Source organism: Argopecten irradians, chromosome 3 (genome assembly GCF_041381155.1).
Source record: "Argopecten irradians isolate NY chromosome 3, Ai_NY, whole genome shotgun sequence".
Classification (NCBI taxonomy): domain Eukaryota; kingdom Metazoa; phylum Mollusca; class Bivalvia; order Pectinida; family Pectinidae; genus Argopecten; species Argopecten irradians.
Genome location: NC_091136.1, coordinates 32,454,119 through 32,475,202, shown reverse-complemented (window position 1 = coordinate 32,475,202; position 21,084 = coordinate 32,454,119). Strand labels below are relative to the sequence as shown.

Below are 21,084 nucleotides of genomic sequence, written 5' to 3'. Positions count from 1 at the left end.
CAAGTGGTAAAACTAGAAGACACCATTGAATTCCATGTACATTTTTTAATTTTGTTTGCCCTGTCACAATCAACATTCCAGTCAACTAAATTAGATTACCTTGATTATTTTCTCTGTGTTTAGAAGTTTATATCTTTTTAAATGCAATAAATTTCACTTCATTTTCATTTGTTTCACCATACATTTTTAATTAGATATGTATTGTTTGAGATAAAAGTAAAATATCCAAGGGATTTATCTTTCTATGATAATTTCTCCATGTAAGAGTAGAAGTATGTATGGTCATAGCTGGTTTTAAAACCTGGACCGCCTAACAAGTGATCACCAGTGATTGACATGGTCCAGAACCGCAACGGGTGGTAATTGAGTACAATACTGATGAGTCCAGTTTTATTTCACTCCTTAAGTCAACTCAATTTGTGCTCTTCTCAGAAGTGAAATCTTCCGAAGTAATTCAGGACAAGAAGAAAGAATTTCCAGAAGCAGAAGAGCTACAAGTGACTGCAAATTATATTTTGTATTTTAGAAATAGAAGAGTCCTAATTGAATTTGGCCCAAGTTGAGTAGTGAAAACACCATACCAAAGCATGGCATATACTGATCTGTAACTTAAAGGATACATAAAAGTCAGTAAAATGATGTGAAATCTATTGTAAATATTTTATTCTTAAAAGACATATATAACTGAAAGGGTAAAACAATTATTTAAAGAGCATCATCATATAAAATACACACACAAAATAAACAAGTCAACAAGTGGGTACAACAAATGTGATAATGCTAGAGAATGTTGAAATGTCTAGATGATAAATGTAGCACACTCACTCCAGCCCGCCTTCCACACATATAGCGACCCTACGTACCACCAGTCAGCTACTGACAGCTATATCACAAACTATATATAGGATGAGATTCTTTGTAATAGAACACAAAAGGTAAATGATATCACCCTGTGTTAAGGTGCTGTAGTACAGAATGTAGATATCAAGAGGAATATTGATATCATAAACAGAGGTATCTGGCTTAGGTTCAACTCCAGTTATCTGTAGCATGTGCACTTTAAGGTTTTAATTTAAATTGTGTTGCATTTGTAACCTACGATTATCACGATGCTGAGAGTTACAGGAATGAGATACAGGGTTTAAGTTCATCAGAAAGAAACAACAGCTTCATAATGTAAATGTGGTTGTTTCAAGAGTTCTATTTTCAGTTTTCATATAGGAAGTCTTTTTGCAATTAACATACCTTTCTCACCTTTGTGTCTGCTTCATTTTATAACTTACAAAATTGCCGCTGCTTATTACAGTAAATTTCCTGTATAAAATAATGGGATAATCTTGTTATCATTTACCATATTACAGAGTTGTCTGCCCTTGCCGGAAGGTACTATTTGAAATATATCACGTTTTTATGTGTGTATAAAGTAATTTTTTTTCAGAGAAAAAAAATGTCAATTTTGCTCCTGAAGTAATGACATTGTGATCGATACCTTCTTGAAAGGGAGATAAATCTGCGATATGCAATGACGTAATAACTGTGTTACCTTGTTCAGATAGAAAAATAAATCCTGAAATCATACTCTATTGCCAGTCTGAAAATATACTGGTAAAATGTCACATATATATAAATTGTATTTGAAAACACTCTTAGTGGTAAATGGAATATCAAACATTTGTAGAGACTTATGGGTAAAACTGTACACACACATATATATATATATATACATGTACCACAATCTTTTAAATTATCGATAGATCGTTTTACTACACCAGTTAAGCATGGAAAAGCAATACCAAATCCTCATAGTCTGTTTCTATGTTATTTTACATGTGGAAGTTCTTCAAAAAGATCAGGTTTATAAGTGTATATGATCTGTGTTTTAATAGACTAAATCCACAAGTCAAGTTTATGAGAATATTTAAGGCTTGCATGAGGTTAAAATTCACAGGCTGCACACTAATACCAGAAACCACAAATCAACCAGTCTTGAAGGGCAATAACATAAAATATGTCGATGTTTTTTGTAATTAAGGATTAACTTGAATAGATTTTTTATGTTATGGAGATATAACACAAAAATCTGAGTGTACTCTAAATAAACCGCTAAGCGGTTTATGATGAGAGTACACTCAGATTTTTGTGTTATTTAAGGATTAACTTGAATAGATTTTTTATGTTATGGAGATATAACACAGAAATCTGTGTGTACTCTAAATAAACCGCGAAGTGGTTTATGATGAGAGTACACTCAGATTTTTGTGTTATATCTCCATAACATAAAAAATCTATTCAAATTAATCGTTATAATTCAATTTACTAAAGATAATCTCTTCAACATTTAAAATTCATTTTGGGACTCTTTTGTCTATGAAATTATTACGCCGTCATCTCAGACAATCAGAAGCGACGTTACAAACGGCGAGGCTATTTTTTCCTTTATGGGCTGATAAAGTAAATTTTTAAGCCAATGAAAATTCTCGTAACAAGCAAAAATGAATTATATCTCCATAACATAAAAAATCTATTCAAATTAATCCTTATAATTCAATTTACTAAAGATAATCTCTTCAATATTCAAAATTCATTTTTGGACTTTTTTGTCTATGAAATAATTACGCCGTCATCTCAGCCAATCATAAGCAACGTTACAAACAGCGGCGCCATTTTTTACATTATGGGCTGATAAAGTAAATTTTTAAGCCAATGGAAATGCTCGTAACAAGCAAAATTGAATCATATGGAAAATAATGAGTAAAGCTGTACTATATATGTAAACACAATCTTATCATTTTGCATTGAAGACTTAAAATGATAGAATGATAAAAATAAAATCAGAATATTACAATAATTAACACAATAATTATAATCTCATGTAGATAAAGAAAATGGGTACACTACCAGGTAACTGGAGTTTACATTGCTACCACCAGTAACAGGCAACTGTGGGCCTCCAAGTCCCAGTAGTGGTAGACTGTGAAAGACAAAGTCAGTAAGTACTTGTCAGGTGCTTGTTCTCTGATATACCTAATTTGTATTTCAAAATCATAGAATCAACTTCATTATTATCCTAAAGAATATGGAGTCCATATAGTATTTATCTATAAACAATTACCCATAATGATACAGCAATCTAGACTATGAAGAACTAGAAAGTCATGTTTTCAAAGTCGAATACATGTCAATTTCTTTTTCACAGTTGCTGGAGGCAATTAATTTGTAATTACCATATTCAATACATTTTTCAAAGGATCATAATCTTTTGGAAGACACAGACCACAGAAAGATAGCATTTTGTACAATATATTATATTTCAGTAGTAAAAACAAATCTCTCAGCATGATTCACAGGGCACAAACAAAGTGTGGGGTATGGATGACTATGACTATATAGTGATTGAATTACTGATCACACACAACACATTTTGATTATTTGTTTTAACACATACATGTGCATTATTAGGTAAAGATAAGAAGCACTAACAATTAAACAGCATTCACAAAACCAAGAACACAAATTTTGTTATTGCACAAATTAAACTATACAAGCACTGTATTAAGTATATTTAAATCACCATTTTTCTATAGACAATACAGAAGTAGGCAATCTTCTTTACAAAGTCTAGTGTAAAGCTATTCTGTCTTTACTGAAAAGAGTTATCTGTGTCCTTGTCAGCAGATATTACTTAAAACTTCTTTTTCGTGAGAGTAATATCTTAATTTGTTAGAAACATACACTGTACAAGTTTTTCTTGCAAAAAATTGATAACATAACAATGAATAACTCAACACAAGAGAAGATAAAAGACATTTGATATGCTACTTACATGCAGTTCTCCCGTACACTCATACATACTCACACATGTAATTATATTTGATTATCCCTCACTGCAATGTAACAATAGACAAATGATAGATTATTTTACAGTATGTGAAAATTTTCCTTTAATTATACACTTTAACAATAATGCCTTTCAATGTGATGCTTCGTTCATGTAATTCTTTTTAATACCGGTAAATAATATAGGTATTACTTCAGTCAAAATTTGAAATTGATTTCTTCTAACAAATTAAAGACCAAAAAATGGGACTTAAATTGAGACACACATGTATTTTGTGTAATAATAAAAAAGAAAATAAATCTGCTATAAGAACTAAATTGCATAATTAAATATTAAGTAGACATTATACAATAAAAACAAATATTAAAGGAATAACAAATGTTTCTCCTGTAGGATATGTATATTTCAGTTACTCTCTGTGATTCATGACTAGAAATGTGTTGTTCGAATGGCTGCATGCATTATGAATATAATGTATGACTAGTTATGCAGGGCTAAAAAGATTATAAACATATTGTAATGCTTGACTAGAAAATCTAAATCTTCACGAAATTGTATTTTTAAAATTATGACTTAGAACACAAGGTTCACAAATGTATGATATACTATAATGTTTAGTTCAAGAGACTGTATATGCTGCATGTTACTGATATATTGCTGTATGTAGAGTTCATGGGACTGTTTGCTATGTACATATGAAGTGCAATATAGGGTTCATAGAACTGTATGCTGTATTGTACAACTAGTTATATGACATCTTTGGTACTGTAAATGTAATTCATGACTTAGTAAAGTACTCAGTAAATTGATACTTCAAAAGTCAAGAGATTTTATGCTAAACTATCGACATTTGAAAACCTGATCAGGTTCTTCAAAATCAAAGACTAGACCAATCCATTCTGAATTTTCAGGGGTGAATGAGTTAATTTACATGGTAACTATATGTACGAATAACATCTTTGGTAGTATCTGAGACTTTGGTAAATATATATGTCAATACAAATTTGTTGCGAGTCGCCAATATTAAAACCATTAGCATGATATTTTGTACTATTTAACAGAGGGCATTTACATGTGGAATGCATCACACAAACAAATGTATGTCACAACGGAACAGAAATATAAAGAGCAAATGTATACTACACTCAGTATCTATATGTCATAAATTAAAGCAAAATCTAACAAAATCAACAAAGTCTTAACAGACACAAGGCAACTCTAATACAAAAGTAAAGCTGGTAAAACAGCAACAGAGCACAGTATTGCATTAGGAGTTCATAATCGTAACCATCTCGTTTTGTTGATGTACAGTAATCAAATTAAAAAAGATTATTTATTAAGTTTTCAGAAAAAATGTCAAAAATTTATCTTTTGTTATCTTAACCATTTAGTTCCTCTTTGTGAAAACAATTGTTTAAGGTGCCGTGAAAACTTGTTACAGAGGATATCGAAAGGCTTTCAATCTTCGTGTATCCCAATTATACAGCTGATGAGTATTAAACAAGGAATGTCCTGCATTGATGTTGAAAATACTACAAAGATCTCTATAAGTACTCAATTGCAGATGGAACAGATCATATCACTTGAGATTCATACTTCAGAATATCAATTAGTTTGTCTTACTCAAATGAAACGAGAGAATGACTGACAACACTTGTCTAAAGACATCTAAAATGAATCAGCATACAAGTGTGTAAAGATCTACTAGACTTGATAATGCTCCACGAACTAATGACAGAATTCTGTGACAACAGCTACAGGACACGAAGGATCTTCAGACAAATGTCTGAATTTATAAAAAGAAACAATGCCAGTGTGTTTGGAGAGGGACAGACATATCACAAAAACATACCACATTATTACATACAATTGGAAGAGAAATGAACATTTCTATATCAAATGATCTTTGTCTCTATGCTACCTGATTCATTCTACTGGTCATATAACACACACCAATTCAGGATTCAGTTTCTTCATTTTGTTAGCTGATGTAAAAAGACGTAAATTCCAGACAGAACATATCCAATATGATCATGTGATCACCATCTCCATCCTCACTGGTCCCGTTACAAGGGGTTACCATTGGTCCCTCTACTTTTCCTTGACTGCCTTTCTGATGATGGGTACAGTCCTCTCAATCAATGAACAGTGAGTTTAACTGAAGACCTTTACTTTCAATGACCTTCTCAACCAGAATCTTTTCTCAACTTTTGAAATTAATTTTAATTTTTTCTCTCCTTATGCTATGCATCTTTATGTGCATGTTCACGACCATATGACAAACATTGTTTATGGTTTTACACGCTCTAGTTCCTTATTGATAAACATTTATAATTGTTTTCTCCACTATTCACACATTGTACTAAATATACATGTAAATCCAAACAGCTATTTCCCAAATGACCATTTGATAATAGATATATACAAAGTTGAAAAAGAGCATGAGGCTGAGACACTGCTCTCTGTAACTCTATCACAGCTAGACTTGCTCTACCATAATCACAGATCTGTAATCACTGATCTAACTAATAATAGTCCTCAAGGATTCTCCCTTTCATAAATTCTAATAATAGTCCTTGAAGGAATCCCCTTTAACAGACACTAATAATAGCTCTTGAAGCATTCCCCATTCAGTATACAATCACAGTTACTAATAATAGCCATCAAAGGGGTTCCCTGCTCACAGATAATGAGATCTGATGATGACATATAATCAACTACATAATAAAAAAAAATCTTTGGGGAGAAACACGAATAAATTAATTATAAACTTCAATATTATAACATAACAATGTTAATACTCTATGGGCTAGGATGGGAGCCGTTTCACTATCCTGAACACACTGCTTACAAGTGTTTGTCAATCAGACAGTTCAGAATTGTCCATATAACAATACCAACAGATGTTATACATCTGTTTCTGGTTTTGTAGCTAATTTAACCTCTTCGTGAATCATATCAGCCTTTTCCAGCTCCTGAAACAAAATAAAATTCTAATATACTGTTGTCAAGAAAACATGATTACACAGAATTTTGTCAATAAAACATCAAATTACATCCTTTTTGTTTTTTCATTCACTATTCCTACAGAATCATGTATCACATTTAGATTTAAAAGCTAACAAAGTTTCAAAAACCCTAGCTCCTCAATATGTACTATATAACTTCTACATTACCTGACCTGGATTATTTGTGGTAGACTATACATATATATATGTACTATATATAGAATTATATATGTATACAGTCTTCTTATCCAGGTTATATTCAATGCCAAATATTGAATCATTCTGCACAGAGATTAACAAATCTTTGATCTAAAGGATAATTTCAGGACAAAATATTTCTGTTTCATTCATGCTCTATGAGGATATTAACACAGCAGGATCTTACAGACCTTTTTGCTTTCCTGTAAGAACTTGTCCATCTGTTGCTGATGGCTCTTTTTGAGCAATTCTAATTGTTTGGACTGTTTCATTGTCTGTTTCTTTCTTTCATCAATAAATTTCTTTGTGTTATTTTCATTGAGTTCACGTATTCTCCTGCAACAAAAGCTTGAATTAATGATGATGCAGTCAAAATAATCAAGTACATATCAAGTACATCCATCACTTATTTTTTATGAATGAATATTATAAAGCTTAATGATGGAGTCTTGTATCATCAAAGATGTCAGAGCAGAAAAGTTAGCTTATTGCAGCAAAACATATTCCGAAGAACTCCAGTTTCTGTTACTTGTTTCATAAAATGATTTTTAATCAAGTCTAGAAGTATCCATAACTCCTCACCTGTCCCTTTCTGCCTTATTTTTGATTGATTTGTCATTCTGGACAACCTTACTGGACTCCATAGACTGTTTGACTTGGTTGGCATTCAAATCTTTCACCTCCCTTTGAAAATATGAAAATGAAAATAATTGGTTAACTATGTGGGTATGACAATTAACCACTTTATTAAAATCATTAACCGTGAAAACACTCTAATGAAATCCAATGGAACAATTAAACATAACCAATCAAATTTTAACTTTTCAATAGACCATTAAACAATGCTCCACCGCTGACAAACAGTATTTGTTCTCAATCAAAAACAGGAGTAGAGCAAATAGTATTTTTCTTCAGTTACAAAAGTTACTTACTCTATTACCACCATTGAAACGCTTGAGCTTCTTATATTAATTCAAGATAGTATAAAAAATCATTAATTGCGCCTTGAAAAAAATCCATACACTATGCCCTGTATGAAATTAAGAACTGATTGTGCATGCACCAAAAGCAAAATAAATTATTTTGTATGTATTTTTGTGTTTATTAGACATATAGATATAGACATGATTAAACATCAGTTATTGTTCAAATGATTGGTCTCGTTTATGCTATGTTGGCGGTAGAGCATCTTTAAGTATAAGCCATTAGTCCATCACCTGCTCTGTTATGACAAATTAAACACTTACTTCAAATTATTCACCATGAAAACACTTCAATAAAATTAATTGAAACCATTTAGCATAATCAATTCAAATTTTCATACGGTCATATTTAAATAAATATCGTTTAAAATTATGAAATTTTAGTCATTAATGATCTATCACCTGCTCTGCCTATGCTATGTTGGTGGTAGAGTATCTTAAAGCATAAGCCATTAATCTATCACCTGCTAATAGAGCATCTTTAAGCATAAGCCATTAATCTATCACCTGCTCTGCCTGGTGTTGAGCTCCTTAAGTTGATCCTGGTGAGCTTCCTCCAACAGTTTCTTGAGACAGTCGTTCTGCTGGTTGATGTGATCCTTGCGTAGGTCGTGTTCCTCAGACACCTGCCTCATCACCATGTCTGACCACTCCTTTGTATGGTCAGTCACTAGCTCAGTTATCTGTAAATATAGACATGTACACAGTTGTATCAGGACCCAAGGACATTTAATCCAAGCTAAAACCTTGATGTTACATGGTTGGTGCTATAGCCCATATGCATTGGTGCCAAATGCGTTCTATCCACTTGGTTATAATAATTTTTACCAAGCACAGGCAGGACACATAGTGAGTAACAAATCAAAATATGTACATATCAAAGCTAATTTTGGTTAAATGAAAGGAACTGTTTCATCACTATAGGGAAAATAACAGGATCTTTTTTTACTTTAACTCTTACCTTGGATGTGTTTTTCAACTCTGGAAGTGAGTTATCACTGTAAAGAAATAATGGGGATATCAATATAGAAAATATTTCAAAATACACAAGAAAATTATACATGTATATTGCTAACTGAAACTATCTTTTCTTAAATATGTACTTTTTATTAATTATAATTTATATATAAAGAAATAGATTAAGGCAAGATTTTCCTCAATACTTGGATTACTTTGGATTATTTTTCGCACATTGCAATAACTGTAGAACATAAATCATTTGGGATTCAACATAAATAAATTACCCATTTTTCTTTTTGTCTGATCCCTGCCGTTCCTTATTGTGAGTGGCCACCATTTTGTCGACCACCACACAGTGTTGACGGTGCATTGCAGATCTCTCTTTCTGTTGTTTCTTTTTCAATGCCTCCATCTCCCGCTGTTGTTTCTTGAGAATTTTCTGGAATGCCTTGGCTTGCTTCAGCAGGTCTCTTGTGATGGCTGGGAAGCTCATATCATCTGGAGAAAAACAATAACAGTAGAATAATAAAATCTGTTAACTGTAAGTGATTGAGATCGGGTTATCTCAGTCAAGGGCTAAGATTTTGTAACATAATCCCAACCGAGGCGTTAGAAAATGTTACAAAATCTTAGCCCGAGAATGAGATAACCCGATCTCGATCACTTATAGATATTAGATTTTTTTCTCGCGCTACTAAAATATAACAAAACCCATACTACATGTATACACGTTCAGAGTGTAAAATTATCCAGTCTTGGGCCTCCTTGTTCAAAGCCGATTAACCATTTCATCTGTGCTTTGATTTTAGTCATTCCGCGTAAAAATATAGTTTAGTTATATCAAAGAAAAACGATGATCAATCGGTACATACTGTTTTCATAATTACAAACAACAACCAAACAATGCATAGTAAATGACTAAATGCACATAATAATATTGATAATCTGACACATATGACGTCACCGATTCGAGGGTATGACGTCACATGCGTGGACTGTTACTTGAATGACGTAAAATTCCGCCAAAAGTCACGTAAAGGTACCAGACAGATCGGACGAGATAGAAAAATCTAGCACCGGGTATCATGTGAGATTTCCCTGTCCGAGGTGCGAGAATAAGAAAGTTCGCCAAATTATGCATTCCAAAAACTTTAAAGCGCTAAAGGTCTTTGGTCTTAAAATTCATCAAAATAGTCAAACCAGATCTTCTTCATACATTAACACCTCTATATTTAACCCTTACTGTAACTATTTTGGTAAAATTCTTCATTGAAATAATCACAAAATTTTCATTTACAGATAGTTATTTTTGAATGGACAGATAACCAATCATAGCCAATCAAGTAATTTGGTGATTTACCCAAAGGATGAAAAAGAATCCAACAATCTGCACCAAAACCCACCTTTTTTCTCCTCCTTCTTCTGTGAGGCGTTGGGTGTGCCAGCAGGTTTATCAGCATAGCTCGAGTTAGAAGTAACTTGACCGTTACTACCCACAGTCAAGCCTGAGCCACTGTGTTGGCGACTGGTTGGACCAGGACATGGTACGGGACTATCTATGATGTCTGAGGTGTCAATCCCCATCTCCTTCAGCTGTTTCTCAGGGTTTGACAGAAGCTTTACAAAATCTATAACACAATACATGACATTATCATAAATGTAGTATCACAAATTGTTTATGAATTTTTCCACAAAGTTATTTTGAAACATCACCAAAACACATAGTATTTTTTTCCAATATGTTTTGCAATCAAAGTGGTTCAAAACTTATCAATTCATTTCCATCTTTTTACAAGTTTTGTTGAAGATTTAATTTTTTTACCCGTCTGAAGACTTGCCAGAAGAAAAACTATCTTACTTACCTAAATGCTTATCTGGGATGTAGGTTTTTAGGATAATTCTACAGAATACAGTGGGTAGAGACAAAGGGAAGTTTCCTTCTGTCCGTAGGGATATATATCTGTAACCTAGACACAAAACAAAATCAAGTTCAATTAATCTCTTAAAATCAAGGGTGGTGAGTATAAGATATGTACAGAAAGATACAAAATAAATTTTATTGGAGTTTTAAGTAAGCATTCCAAGGAGAAAATCACACAAAAACAGATTTCTAGAGGTTCTTACCAGCCTGAAGCCCATCAAGGGGGAGAATTCTTTGGCCAATCAATTTACCAGTTTCTTCAAGCACAGCAATTCTAAGTACAGCTAAATCTGGAAGCACTACCTATTTTAAGACAAGAAAAAAATATTTTATACCACTAGAATTAGATTTATCATTCATTTTGTGGCTGCATACATTCATATGAGTAATAAGATTTCATTGCAACAATGACTTACCAGTAAATATTCTAAGAAAGATTTTTACAGCATTCATTGCCTTCATATATAAGTCCTTCCTTTAACTTATACACTGTCCATTATTGGAAGATAATTCTGCGATTTCTTTAGGTAGGTCTAACTTTGCTGAAATTTTACCTGTTTTATGTAGAGAAACATTACCTTTCTAAAGACAAACTCCTCAGCGTTGTATACTGGATTGAGCCCATTGGACGGCACCACCTTGGTACGGAATTCCTTTCTAATAGTATCAGTCGGCAGACCATACATGTCCACCTCAACATACGTCCCTATCTTCTTGTCAGATAGAAACTGGCCTGATATCACCTGGCAGAACACAAATATTAGTGAGTGATATGGGAATTAGATGATGTTTTTTTAATCACTCACAGAAGTGATTCATGATTGAATTATTTCCTTTACTTGTGACACTTGGCTAAAGGGCAGTTAACTTCTCATAAATGGTGAAACATCAGTTATGTACACCAAAGAGACATCAAAAGACATAACACCAATTAGTATAAAGATCACTGCATATTATCACCTATTAGGGAGTAAAACCTCAGTTGATGATATGTATTACCTGTACAGAGCAGTGCGCTGCTATAACACCATCTACAGGACTCTCGGAGAATGGCTCAAACGTTCTATCTGGTCGTCTCATAAAGTCTGGTTTTAGTAAATAACTGAAATTGAGGAATACAAAATTAATATTTTTGTAATATATTTTCCAATGAATCAAATAAATTTGCAATTTACAAATCAAATGCATTTCATACTGTCCCACTGCAAGATGATAAAAACATAATTTCATACTCAGAAATGTTGGGCATTCAAATACTCTTCCATCTTTAGTATTGATAACCAAAAATATTTCTTATGTAAAAGGACTCGGGCGTATCACTGACTGGAATATTGTCAGAATAGTGATTTTTCACTTAACTTTTAATACGTACCCACAGTTACCATTATACTCAAACTTGCCCTGGTTTAGCTGCATGGCTATATCTGGAGTCTGAAAGTTGAGTGCCACCATTTGGCAACCTGCATTCCAGAACAACTGTGGAGACCAAGAGATAAATAATTATGATACAATGATGGACTTATTATTATCTTTGCAAGGTATGTCTATCATTTGTTTGATAAATTAAGTGTAAAAATATTATTTATAATACAGTTGAAAAATGTTGATAACTTGAAAGCAATATGTATCGGTTCAAAATTAATTATAATGTTATTTATAAGTTGCAGTTCTTTGTTTCTGAAACCTTAATCTATAATAAAGTTTTTAAATTCTGTGATAGATAATAACTTGAAAATAACATAATTACTTTGATTTACTTTCCTTATACAATTACCTGAGGCATATAGTTGCCCGAGTCTACACGACTTCCCCTGGGGTAAATCCGACTCATCTGACGTTTGTTGTAACTGTTTCTCTGTCAAGGTCCATCTAACATCAAGTCTGACATGCTCAATCAGAGTGTTTATAATGATCTAACTATGGTAGAAATTTGTCATCACAAGCAATCTAACTATGGTGGAATTTTATCATCACAAGCTATCTAACTATGGTAGAATTTTATCATCACAAGCTATCTAACTATGGTAGAATTTTATCATCACAAGCTATCTAACTATGGTAGAATTTTATCATCACAAGCTATCTAACTATGGTAGAATTTTATCATCACAAGCTATCTAACTATGGTAGAATTTTATCATCACAAGCTATCTAACTATGGTAGAATTTTATCATCACAAGCTATCTAACTATGGTGGAACTTTGTCATCACAAGCTATCTAACTATGGTGGAATTTTATCATCACAAGCTATCTAACTATGGTGGAATTTTATCATCACAAGCTATCTAACTATGGTGGAATTTTATCATCACAAGCTATCTAACTATGGTGGAATTTTATCATCACAAGCTATCTAACTATGGTGGAATTTTATCATCACAAGCTATCTAACTATGGTGGAATTTTATCATCACAAGCTATCTAACTATGGTAGAATTTTATCATCACAAGCTATCTAACTATGGTAGAATTTTATCATCACAAGCTATCTAACTATGGTGGAACTTTGTCATCACAAGCTATCTAACTATGGTGGAACTTTGTCATCACAAGCTATCTAACTATGGTGGAATTTTATCATCACAAGCTATCTAACTATGGTGGAATTTTATCATCACAAGCTATCTAACTATGGTGGAACTTTGTCATCACAGGCTATCTAACTATGTGGAATTTTATCATCACAAGCTATCTAACTATGTAGAATTGGTATCATCACAAGCTATCTAACTATAGTAAAATTTTATCATCACAAGCTATCTAACTATGGTAGAATTTTATCATCACAAGCTATCTAACTATGGTAGAATTTTATCATCACAAGCTATCTAACTATGGTGGAACTTTGTCATCACAAGCTATCTAACTATGGTGGAACTTTGTCATCACAAGCTATCTAACTATGGTAGAATTTTATCATCACAAGCTATCTAACTATGGTGGAATTTTATCATCACAAGCTATCTAACTATGGTGGAATTTTATCATCACAAGCTATCTAACTATGGTGGAATTTTATCATCACAAGCTATCTAACTATGGTGGAATTTTATCATCACAAGCTATCTAACTATGGTGGAATTTTATCATCACAAGCTATCTAACTATGGTGGAATTTTATCATCACAAGCTATCTAACTATGGTAGAATTTTATCATCACAAGCTATCTAACTATAGTAAAATTTTATCATCACAAGCTATCTAACTATGGTAGAATTTTATCATCACAAGCTATCTAACTATGGTGGAATTTTATCATCACAAGCTATCTAACTATGGTGGAACTTTGTCATCACAAGCTCTCAGACCCCATTAAATTCAGAGCATTTTGCTGGCTTGACTCTGATAACTGTAAACTTTAATATAATCTTGCAGACTTTTTTTCGTGATAGCAAAGTTCGACTTATATACCTGGTATTGTTTCACCAAGTCAATGGACAGTCGCTATACACACTAACAAACTATTCTAGACACACAGATAAAAAAAAAAAAAAACAACAACAAAAAAACAAAACAAAAACAACCAAACAAGCTTTGATTTCCAAAACATTAGCAACAACAAAAAAATCTAATAGACAATGTTAGCTATTCATCATTTTAAAACATTCAAAGCCAAAACTATCACAATAAAAAAATAAAGTAATCAGGTCAGATATTAGTGAATGAACTGGAGTATTCAAAACAAAGGTCATGAAACATTCTTATTTGGTATTACACCATGAATTTTCCAAAATTCAACAATTCTGCATTTCTTTTTGCAATATCCAACCTAACACAGTGTTTGTGTAATATACCATTATATTATCCAATCAAAAAATAAATTTGATATTTAACTCTTTCTCAAAATGTGCATTTTTATTTGCAAATAAAAGGAAGAAAACATGTCCAGTGGTTTTTCTACCAATTATGTTATAACAAATCCAATTTTTCTTATTTATCTTTATTAAAAGATACAAGACTTGACACCAAAGTATATGAGATAGTGGTTTTTTTTAAGATGTCGACCAAATCACCTAGTTATTAATTTTTTTTCAGAACATGGGATTGTTTGTCCAAAAGTATCGAATTCTGAAAAATTCTTATTGATTTGTTATGTCATGATAACGTCAACTGACCTGTATCAATACTAAATTTAGAAACTGCAGTATTATCTGGTAAACAGAAATGTCAAAGCACAAAGTAAAATCAAATCTACACCTGATAAGTAGATACTTTATATACATTCTCCCATCCAAAAGGTTGCATGCAATGTAGAGTTAAAAGGTTATTAATATTAACACTTAATATGGAGTTAAATGGTGTTAATTTTAAGGATACTCAACAAATCTAGAACATGTGCCCGAGTGAATGAGATGTCGGAGCATACTATTGGCTGTGGTCTCGTTGAACGAGGACATGTGGAAGTGCTTGTTTTCAGCTGTGTTACAAACAACAAACAAAGCGTGCAAAACAACTCTACAATTTCATAGTCAGTCTACAGCTATGACAAAAATCTGTCACAACTTACACATACCAAACAACTTACTGAAAACTGTTAAATTTTACATGTAGATTAATACATGTTATATTTATAATGCTGCAGTAGTTGACTTCTTCTCTAATGTCTTATGTTGATGAAATTATTAACATATGATGAGAGAAATGGATGTTCAATAAAATACAATTATTACGAACTTCTTTATATGCATACTGGTAATTCTGACAAAATAAAATTTCTGTTATATCTCTCATCTTAAACTTAATGCACATCTTTTATAACTTTTTGACATTAATTCATCTAACAGAAGCAGCACCTAAATACAGCTGATTATAAAACAGCTTAAAATTGTAATTTTGATCACTTCTATTATTTTCAAAGGAAAATATGTATTTTTAAATGATTTAAAGCAAGATGTAAAAGAGAAGATTAAAGAAGCATGATAACAATTATCATATTTCAGAACGTACACACAGAAAATAAAGCAGCATGAGCACACAGACAGAAACAATATGTGGATGTTATAAATACAGTGTATATAGATTCAAACTCAAAAATATTTTAAAACCCTACTCTGCATTTTGACAGGTTAAGGTTATTCTAGGAATTAAACCCTTGCAAGATCCCTCTTGACATGTAAAATGTGTTATTGAATAGATAAGAAGAGAAATTCAGTAAGGTGAGAAATCACATCCAATACAATCTACAGAAAAAAGTTTGACACCGATATGATGTGTTTATCAATAAGCAGCAAACATGACAATGGAAGTTATATGCTGAGGGGAAATATGTTTTACTGTCACCAAATTAAACCCAACCTAATCAGATATCTGGTTCACTATAGAATAAACAGTTGTTACAAAGGAAGAAAAGGTGATATTAAAACTGCTTTGTTAGCAGAAAATCTACAGCGCTACCAAAAACATCTATCTCTCACAAGACAACATCTACCAAAACAACAATAATCAAGACAGGCAATGAAGGACAAGACAATATAAAACAAGATAACAGAGAGAAGAACGGGAAGACATGCTGACGATCAAACACCATGACAACAGTAACCATGACAACACAAGCAAAACAAGTCCCCGGTCATATTTATCTTTAACAGGAAGGATACTTGACTAACTCGACAGCATGAGACTTCAGGTAGCCGAGGCCGGTACTTTCATTGAAGGAAGACATGTGATAATGAATATTTCTCTCTGAAACACAAGATTGGCCACTATAATTCATGTCTGAAATACTATAAATAGTAGCCACCCTATCACCAAATAGTTGTATACTGCTCTACTGTCTACATATCTGAGCAACTAGGGAAACAGTGGGTCAAGGTTAAACTGAGTATTTTGAATGTCATAATCAGACTTTCAACTTTCTTGAATATATTATTAATCAATAACTAGCCATCTAACCTTTTGTATACATTATGTCTAAATCGATTTTTAACTCTGTAAAATGAAAAAGCATGAATCCTAACTATAAGGTCCATATAAAGGAGTGAAGAATGGTTGTCTTTAAAAGCAGTATAGGCAAGTGGCATGTTTTATGAGATACATGTTTAATTGATTGTGTTTCATTGGTATTCATAACCATCTTGACATTTACAGGAATACCTTGTCTTAACATTTTGTAAGAAACTTTACATCGCATTGATCACTGAATTAGAAGATTATATTTGTGTAGACATTTTAGTGATTTTAACTCTGACAAAGTCCTGATTTCTACTTGCCCCCAAAATATGTGAAATTGAATCACACATAGTTAGTTTACAGTAACTGTCAATCCTAATTATAATCAAGTACAAATATGGTGCCATGGAGTTTTATTTTACTATAGCTTTAATTTTAGCAAGCACTAAATATACAATAGAAAGCTTTGCATTTAAATCATAAAAGGAAGCTGTGATTTAGAGTTATGCCTAGCCATACCTTCAGCTACATCAAAGCCATTAAATTTGATTGGTTGGGCGTAGTTGACCATCGCCGACAGGTAAGGATGGATGTTAGTGGTCGCTCCACTGTAGTGGTAGGCGGACATTAGTGCTGCTTCCTCATCTGCTGTTAGGCTCCCCTGTCATCAAACATAGGTCAGATTTAATATAGATATACATGTAGTAATAATGCTACAGTAAGTGTTTTGTAATGTCTTACACCTGCCTTAGCATTTGCCTCTGTATAGACACCACCTGCTTAAAAAGACCACTTTTTCCAAATGACCAATTTCAACACAATTCAACATGTGTATCAAGACCACCTGACTATAAAGACGATTTTTGTCTTGTCCCTTCGGACATCTTTATAGGCAGGCTTGACTGTAGTGATTAAATCATTACTAAATGACGTGAGAAATAGATGTACAGTCAAACATATTTATAATGAACCTCTAAAGACCAACAGAATCAATTTGTTATAGCTATAGGCATAGTTCTCTATATACATATTAACAAACATATTATAGGAACCATGACAGGGAATTAAAACGAACACAGTTATAGGAACCATAACAAGCTTAAAGTAGCCGCAATATTGGATTCACCTCTTCCTCGACCACTTTCTTGTCATTGAATTTAAAGCTGTTACTACTGGTGGACATTTTGTTGTTGGGCACATCTTCCACCAACTCCAGGTTCTGTTCTACAGCAGGCTTTGTCTTGGGTATTTTAAACTCGGGATGAGCATCTGTATCCAGGTTAATCACACTGGGGTCAATGTCTGAAACGACAGAAGCAACCCTCCAAAATTAGCCTATTAAATCAGAATCTGTATATATATATATACTTACCTCTAAATCTTCAATAATTCCATTCAGTTCCAGATTTTCCTTTCAAAGGAGTCTTTTATAAATAGCTATTGCTTCTATCATCTCATAACATAAGCAGCTCTATTTGTGTCGTTGGAGCAAAGCAAATTAATGTATCCTATGTATTCAGCAGCACAGTAAAGTTAATTAACATTTTTAAAACACGTATATAGCAACAAGAATACACACTAACAGATACTCTGATATGTATGTTAACCATAAGGTGGTTCTTTCACATCTTCATCAATCACAGTGAAATTGATCTGTTGTATTAACCAAGCTAGGGTGAAAGCTAGTTTGATGTCAATAATTTAGATGCTACCAGGATGGTATAATGCCATATTGACTGAATCAACAGCCATTACTTCTAGATAAAGGATTAGATTGAAGAGAAAAATGAATTTATTAAACAAAGTTGGTCAGATGGGTAATGCTCTGGTAAACTCAATGATTCATACAATGATGTACCTAGTTGTTATGGCAATGAAAATTTGGGAAAAAGAAAATCTGCATGCATATCAATACCCAACATTGCTGCCAAGATTCAATGAAACTGATCCAGAAATTGAGGAACAGTTTTACAAACAAAATTTGTGTACAGATAGACAGACAGATAGACAGACAAGCTGATTCCACTATACCCTCTAACTTTATTGTGAGAGTGGGGGTGGTAGTTAGTGCTAAGTTATAAAACAAGACATTGATTCTTATTAACAAAGTGTGTAGATAGGATATCATTTTAATATCGGTTCAAATTGGTCCATTCAATATGGTAAAGGGATTTACTGATAAAAATTCCTTTAACAAGTCTTAAGGATGGATAAGCTCTGATTAAAATTATTGTGGCAGACATATTGCTGATAAAATGGTTTGATGAAAGATTTAGTTTCAACACACAGAACAGTCACATGAAGGTAAAAGAAATTTTGATTTTCTTTGCATCAACTGGCCATTACTAATGAACAACTCCTACAGAATATGAATATATACCAGGAATGTATAATAGGAAAGCTATGAATGACTGGTTACAGGCAAAATGAGGGTAAATCATCATTCTCAATTACTGGAACCAAACACAAATTACAGAACATGGAGCAAACAATGGTTTACAAACCCTGGTACCAGAAAACATTAATTCCTTACCCTGGAGAAATAATTCAAGTTTGGTTAACATTCATTCAAAGGTGGATGGGAGGAGATAAAAATATGTCTTACTGTTTTACAAGGATGTTGGTACCATAAACCTTGAATATGAACAAGCAACTATTGTTGGTACATATACAAGAAAATTAATATACTACATGGTATATCAGCATGCTTACTAGTCAATCAAACAAACAGTTATAACTTCCAACTTCCATCAAAATATCATGCAAAGTTTCTGGATAAAGTAATGAAGATAGCAAGCATTTTATACAGTAAATGATGTACTAACAGTCACCGCTGCATACTATTCTGAACGGCAAGTTTTTCAGTAATATATCCTAGACTTGTTTATATATCATTTTTACAAATTATCCAGTATAGGGTAGACTTGATAGAGGAAACATGTAATGTATTCAGTAGAATAATGTGTTGGGGCAGGGGTGTCTTCAGTGGAATACTGTGAAAGCGGAATTATTTGCGGTGTTTCAATTTTCACTTTCTTTACAGCCTCGTATTTACATACAATGTTTCCACAAGTTTAAAAATTTGACATATGAATAATTTAACTATAGAAGAACAGGACAAAAATTATTGCACCTTGAACAGTTTGAAAACTGACTTGATAACTGACTGAGAAAATACCTTACATCTACATACAAAAATATTCATATTTACAGTATATTCATGTCAAAAATATCTTATTGCTTCATTTTATAATCAATGTCAATTCTCACAAATAGTTATCCATATCAAAACATCTGTATTAATGACTAAAAGTTGCGTTATGTCACTGTAAAGGTACTACTTCACGTGGATCATATTTGTTTTCTGCAACAAATAAAGCATCTTAAACATAACCCAAATCATAAAGTTAGCATATGAAATAGAGATGAAACGAGCCAGCTAAAATAATTTACAAAGACCAGAGCTTTCTAGGTTGTCAGCCCTTTCCCAAAGTCAGTCCAAGTTTATTTGATCTTCATGTAATGCAGTTATCTGCTACTATGAGTAAGTATCATTTGCTGTATCATTTGATAAGTATCATTCATGAACCCGTGATGTTGCCTTTTATATATAGCTGTGCAATGATACTAGAAATGTCTGTAAGATATAAATGGTCCTGCCTCCATATGGAATCAGAACAGGACGAAACAGGACATAAACAGACTGAACAGTAGTAATAGGTATGGGGCATTGAATGTTCAGGTCAATCTAGTGATTCTTTCATATTTTTCCATATTCAAGGGTAAATAAATGATGTTTTGTAAATATAAAATAAAATTAGTATTCTTTTTAGTTTCTAGAAAGGAGAATCTTGTGTACTGACCACAAGGTAGTGGTTTTTCTCTGGGTACTCTGGACTGACTTTCGTCCACTACCTTAACCTGGTGGCTGAGTGGTTAAGATGTCCCGACATATTACCACAAGCCCTCCATCTCTGGGTCGCGAGTTCGAATCCAATGTGGGGCAGTTGCCAGGTACTGACCCCTGGTCGGTGGTTTTTCTCCGGGTAGTCCGGCTTTCCTCCACCAACAAACTTTGCACTTCCTTAAATGACACTGGCTGTTAATAGGACGTTAAACTAATAAAACCAAAAACCAACCTAAACCTGGCAAGTCCTTAAATGACCCTGGCTGTTAATGGGATGTTAAAACAATCAAACTAATCAAACCAAATAGTTTCTAGAAGAAAAGAAAGGACACATAGATAAAGCAATGAGATTTATCCCATTCCCCAGCAGTAATTCA

The 21,084-nt window shown here is 32.8% G+C and overlaps 1 protein-coding gene across 4 annotated transcripts in view; it reads right to left on the bottom strand.

Moving 5' to 3' along the window:
- Positions 1-641: 641 nt before the first annotated feature.
- LOC138318263 (1-phosphatidylinositol 4,5-bisphosphate phosphodiesterase beta-4-like) overlaps positions 642-21,084 on the bottom strand; it is a 77,930-nt gene continuing 57,487 nt past the window's right edge. For 3 of the 4 annotated variants that reach the window (XM_069260471.1, XM_069260472.1, XM_069260469.1), the window contains exons 18-33: positions 17,927-18,102; positions 17,320-17,461; positions 15,229-15,328; positions 12,683-12,755; positions 12,281-12,384; positions 11,908-12,010; positions 11,487-11,651; positions 11,112-11,211; positions 10,850-10,954; positions 10,391-10,615; positions 9,272-9,485; positions 8,989-9,025; positions 8,535-8,710; positions 7,627-7,728; positions 7,236-7,380; positions 642-6,813 (exon numbers count right to left, since the gene is read on the bottom strand). In XM_069260471.1, the coding sequence (XP_069116572.1) occupies positions 6,745-6,813; positions 7,236-7,380; positions 7,627-7,728; positions 8,535-8,710; positions 8,989-9,025; positions 9,272-9,485; positions 10,391-10,615; positions 10,850-10,954; positions 11,112-11,211; positions 11,487-11,651; positions 11,908-12,010; positions 12,281-12,384; positions 12,683-12,755; positions 15,229-15,328; positions 17,320-17,461; positions 17,927-18,102 (2,036 nt within the window). In that variant the 3' untranslated portion in view covers positions 642-6,744. Of the gene's footprint in view, positions 6,814-7,235; positions 7,381-7,626; positions 7,729-8,534; positions 8,711-8,988; positions 9,026-9,271; positions 9,486-10,390; positions 10,616-10,849; positions 10,955-11,111; positions 11,212-11,486; positions 11,652-11,907; positions 12,011-12,280; positions 12,385-12,682; positions 12,756-15,228; positions 15,329-16,508; positions 16,594-17,319; positions 17,462-17,926; positions 18,103-21,084 lie in introns of all 4 variants that reach the window. The other variant, XM_069260470.1, reaches the window with a different exon arrangement.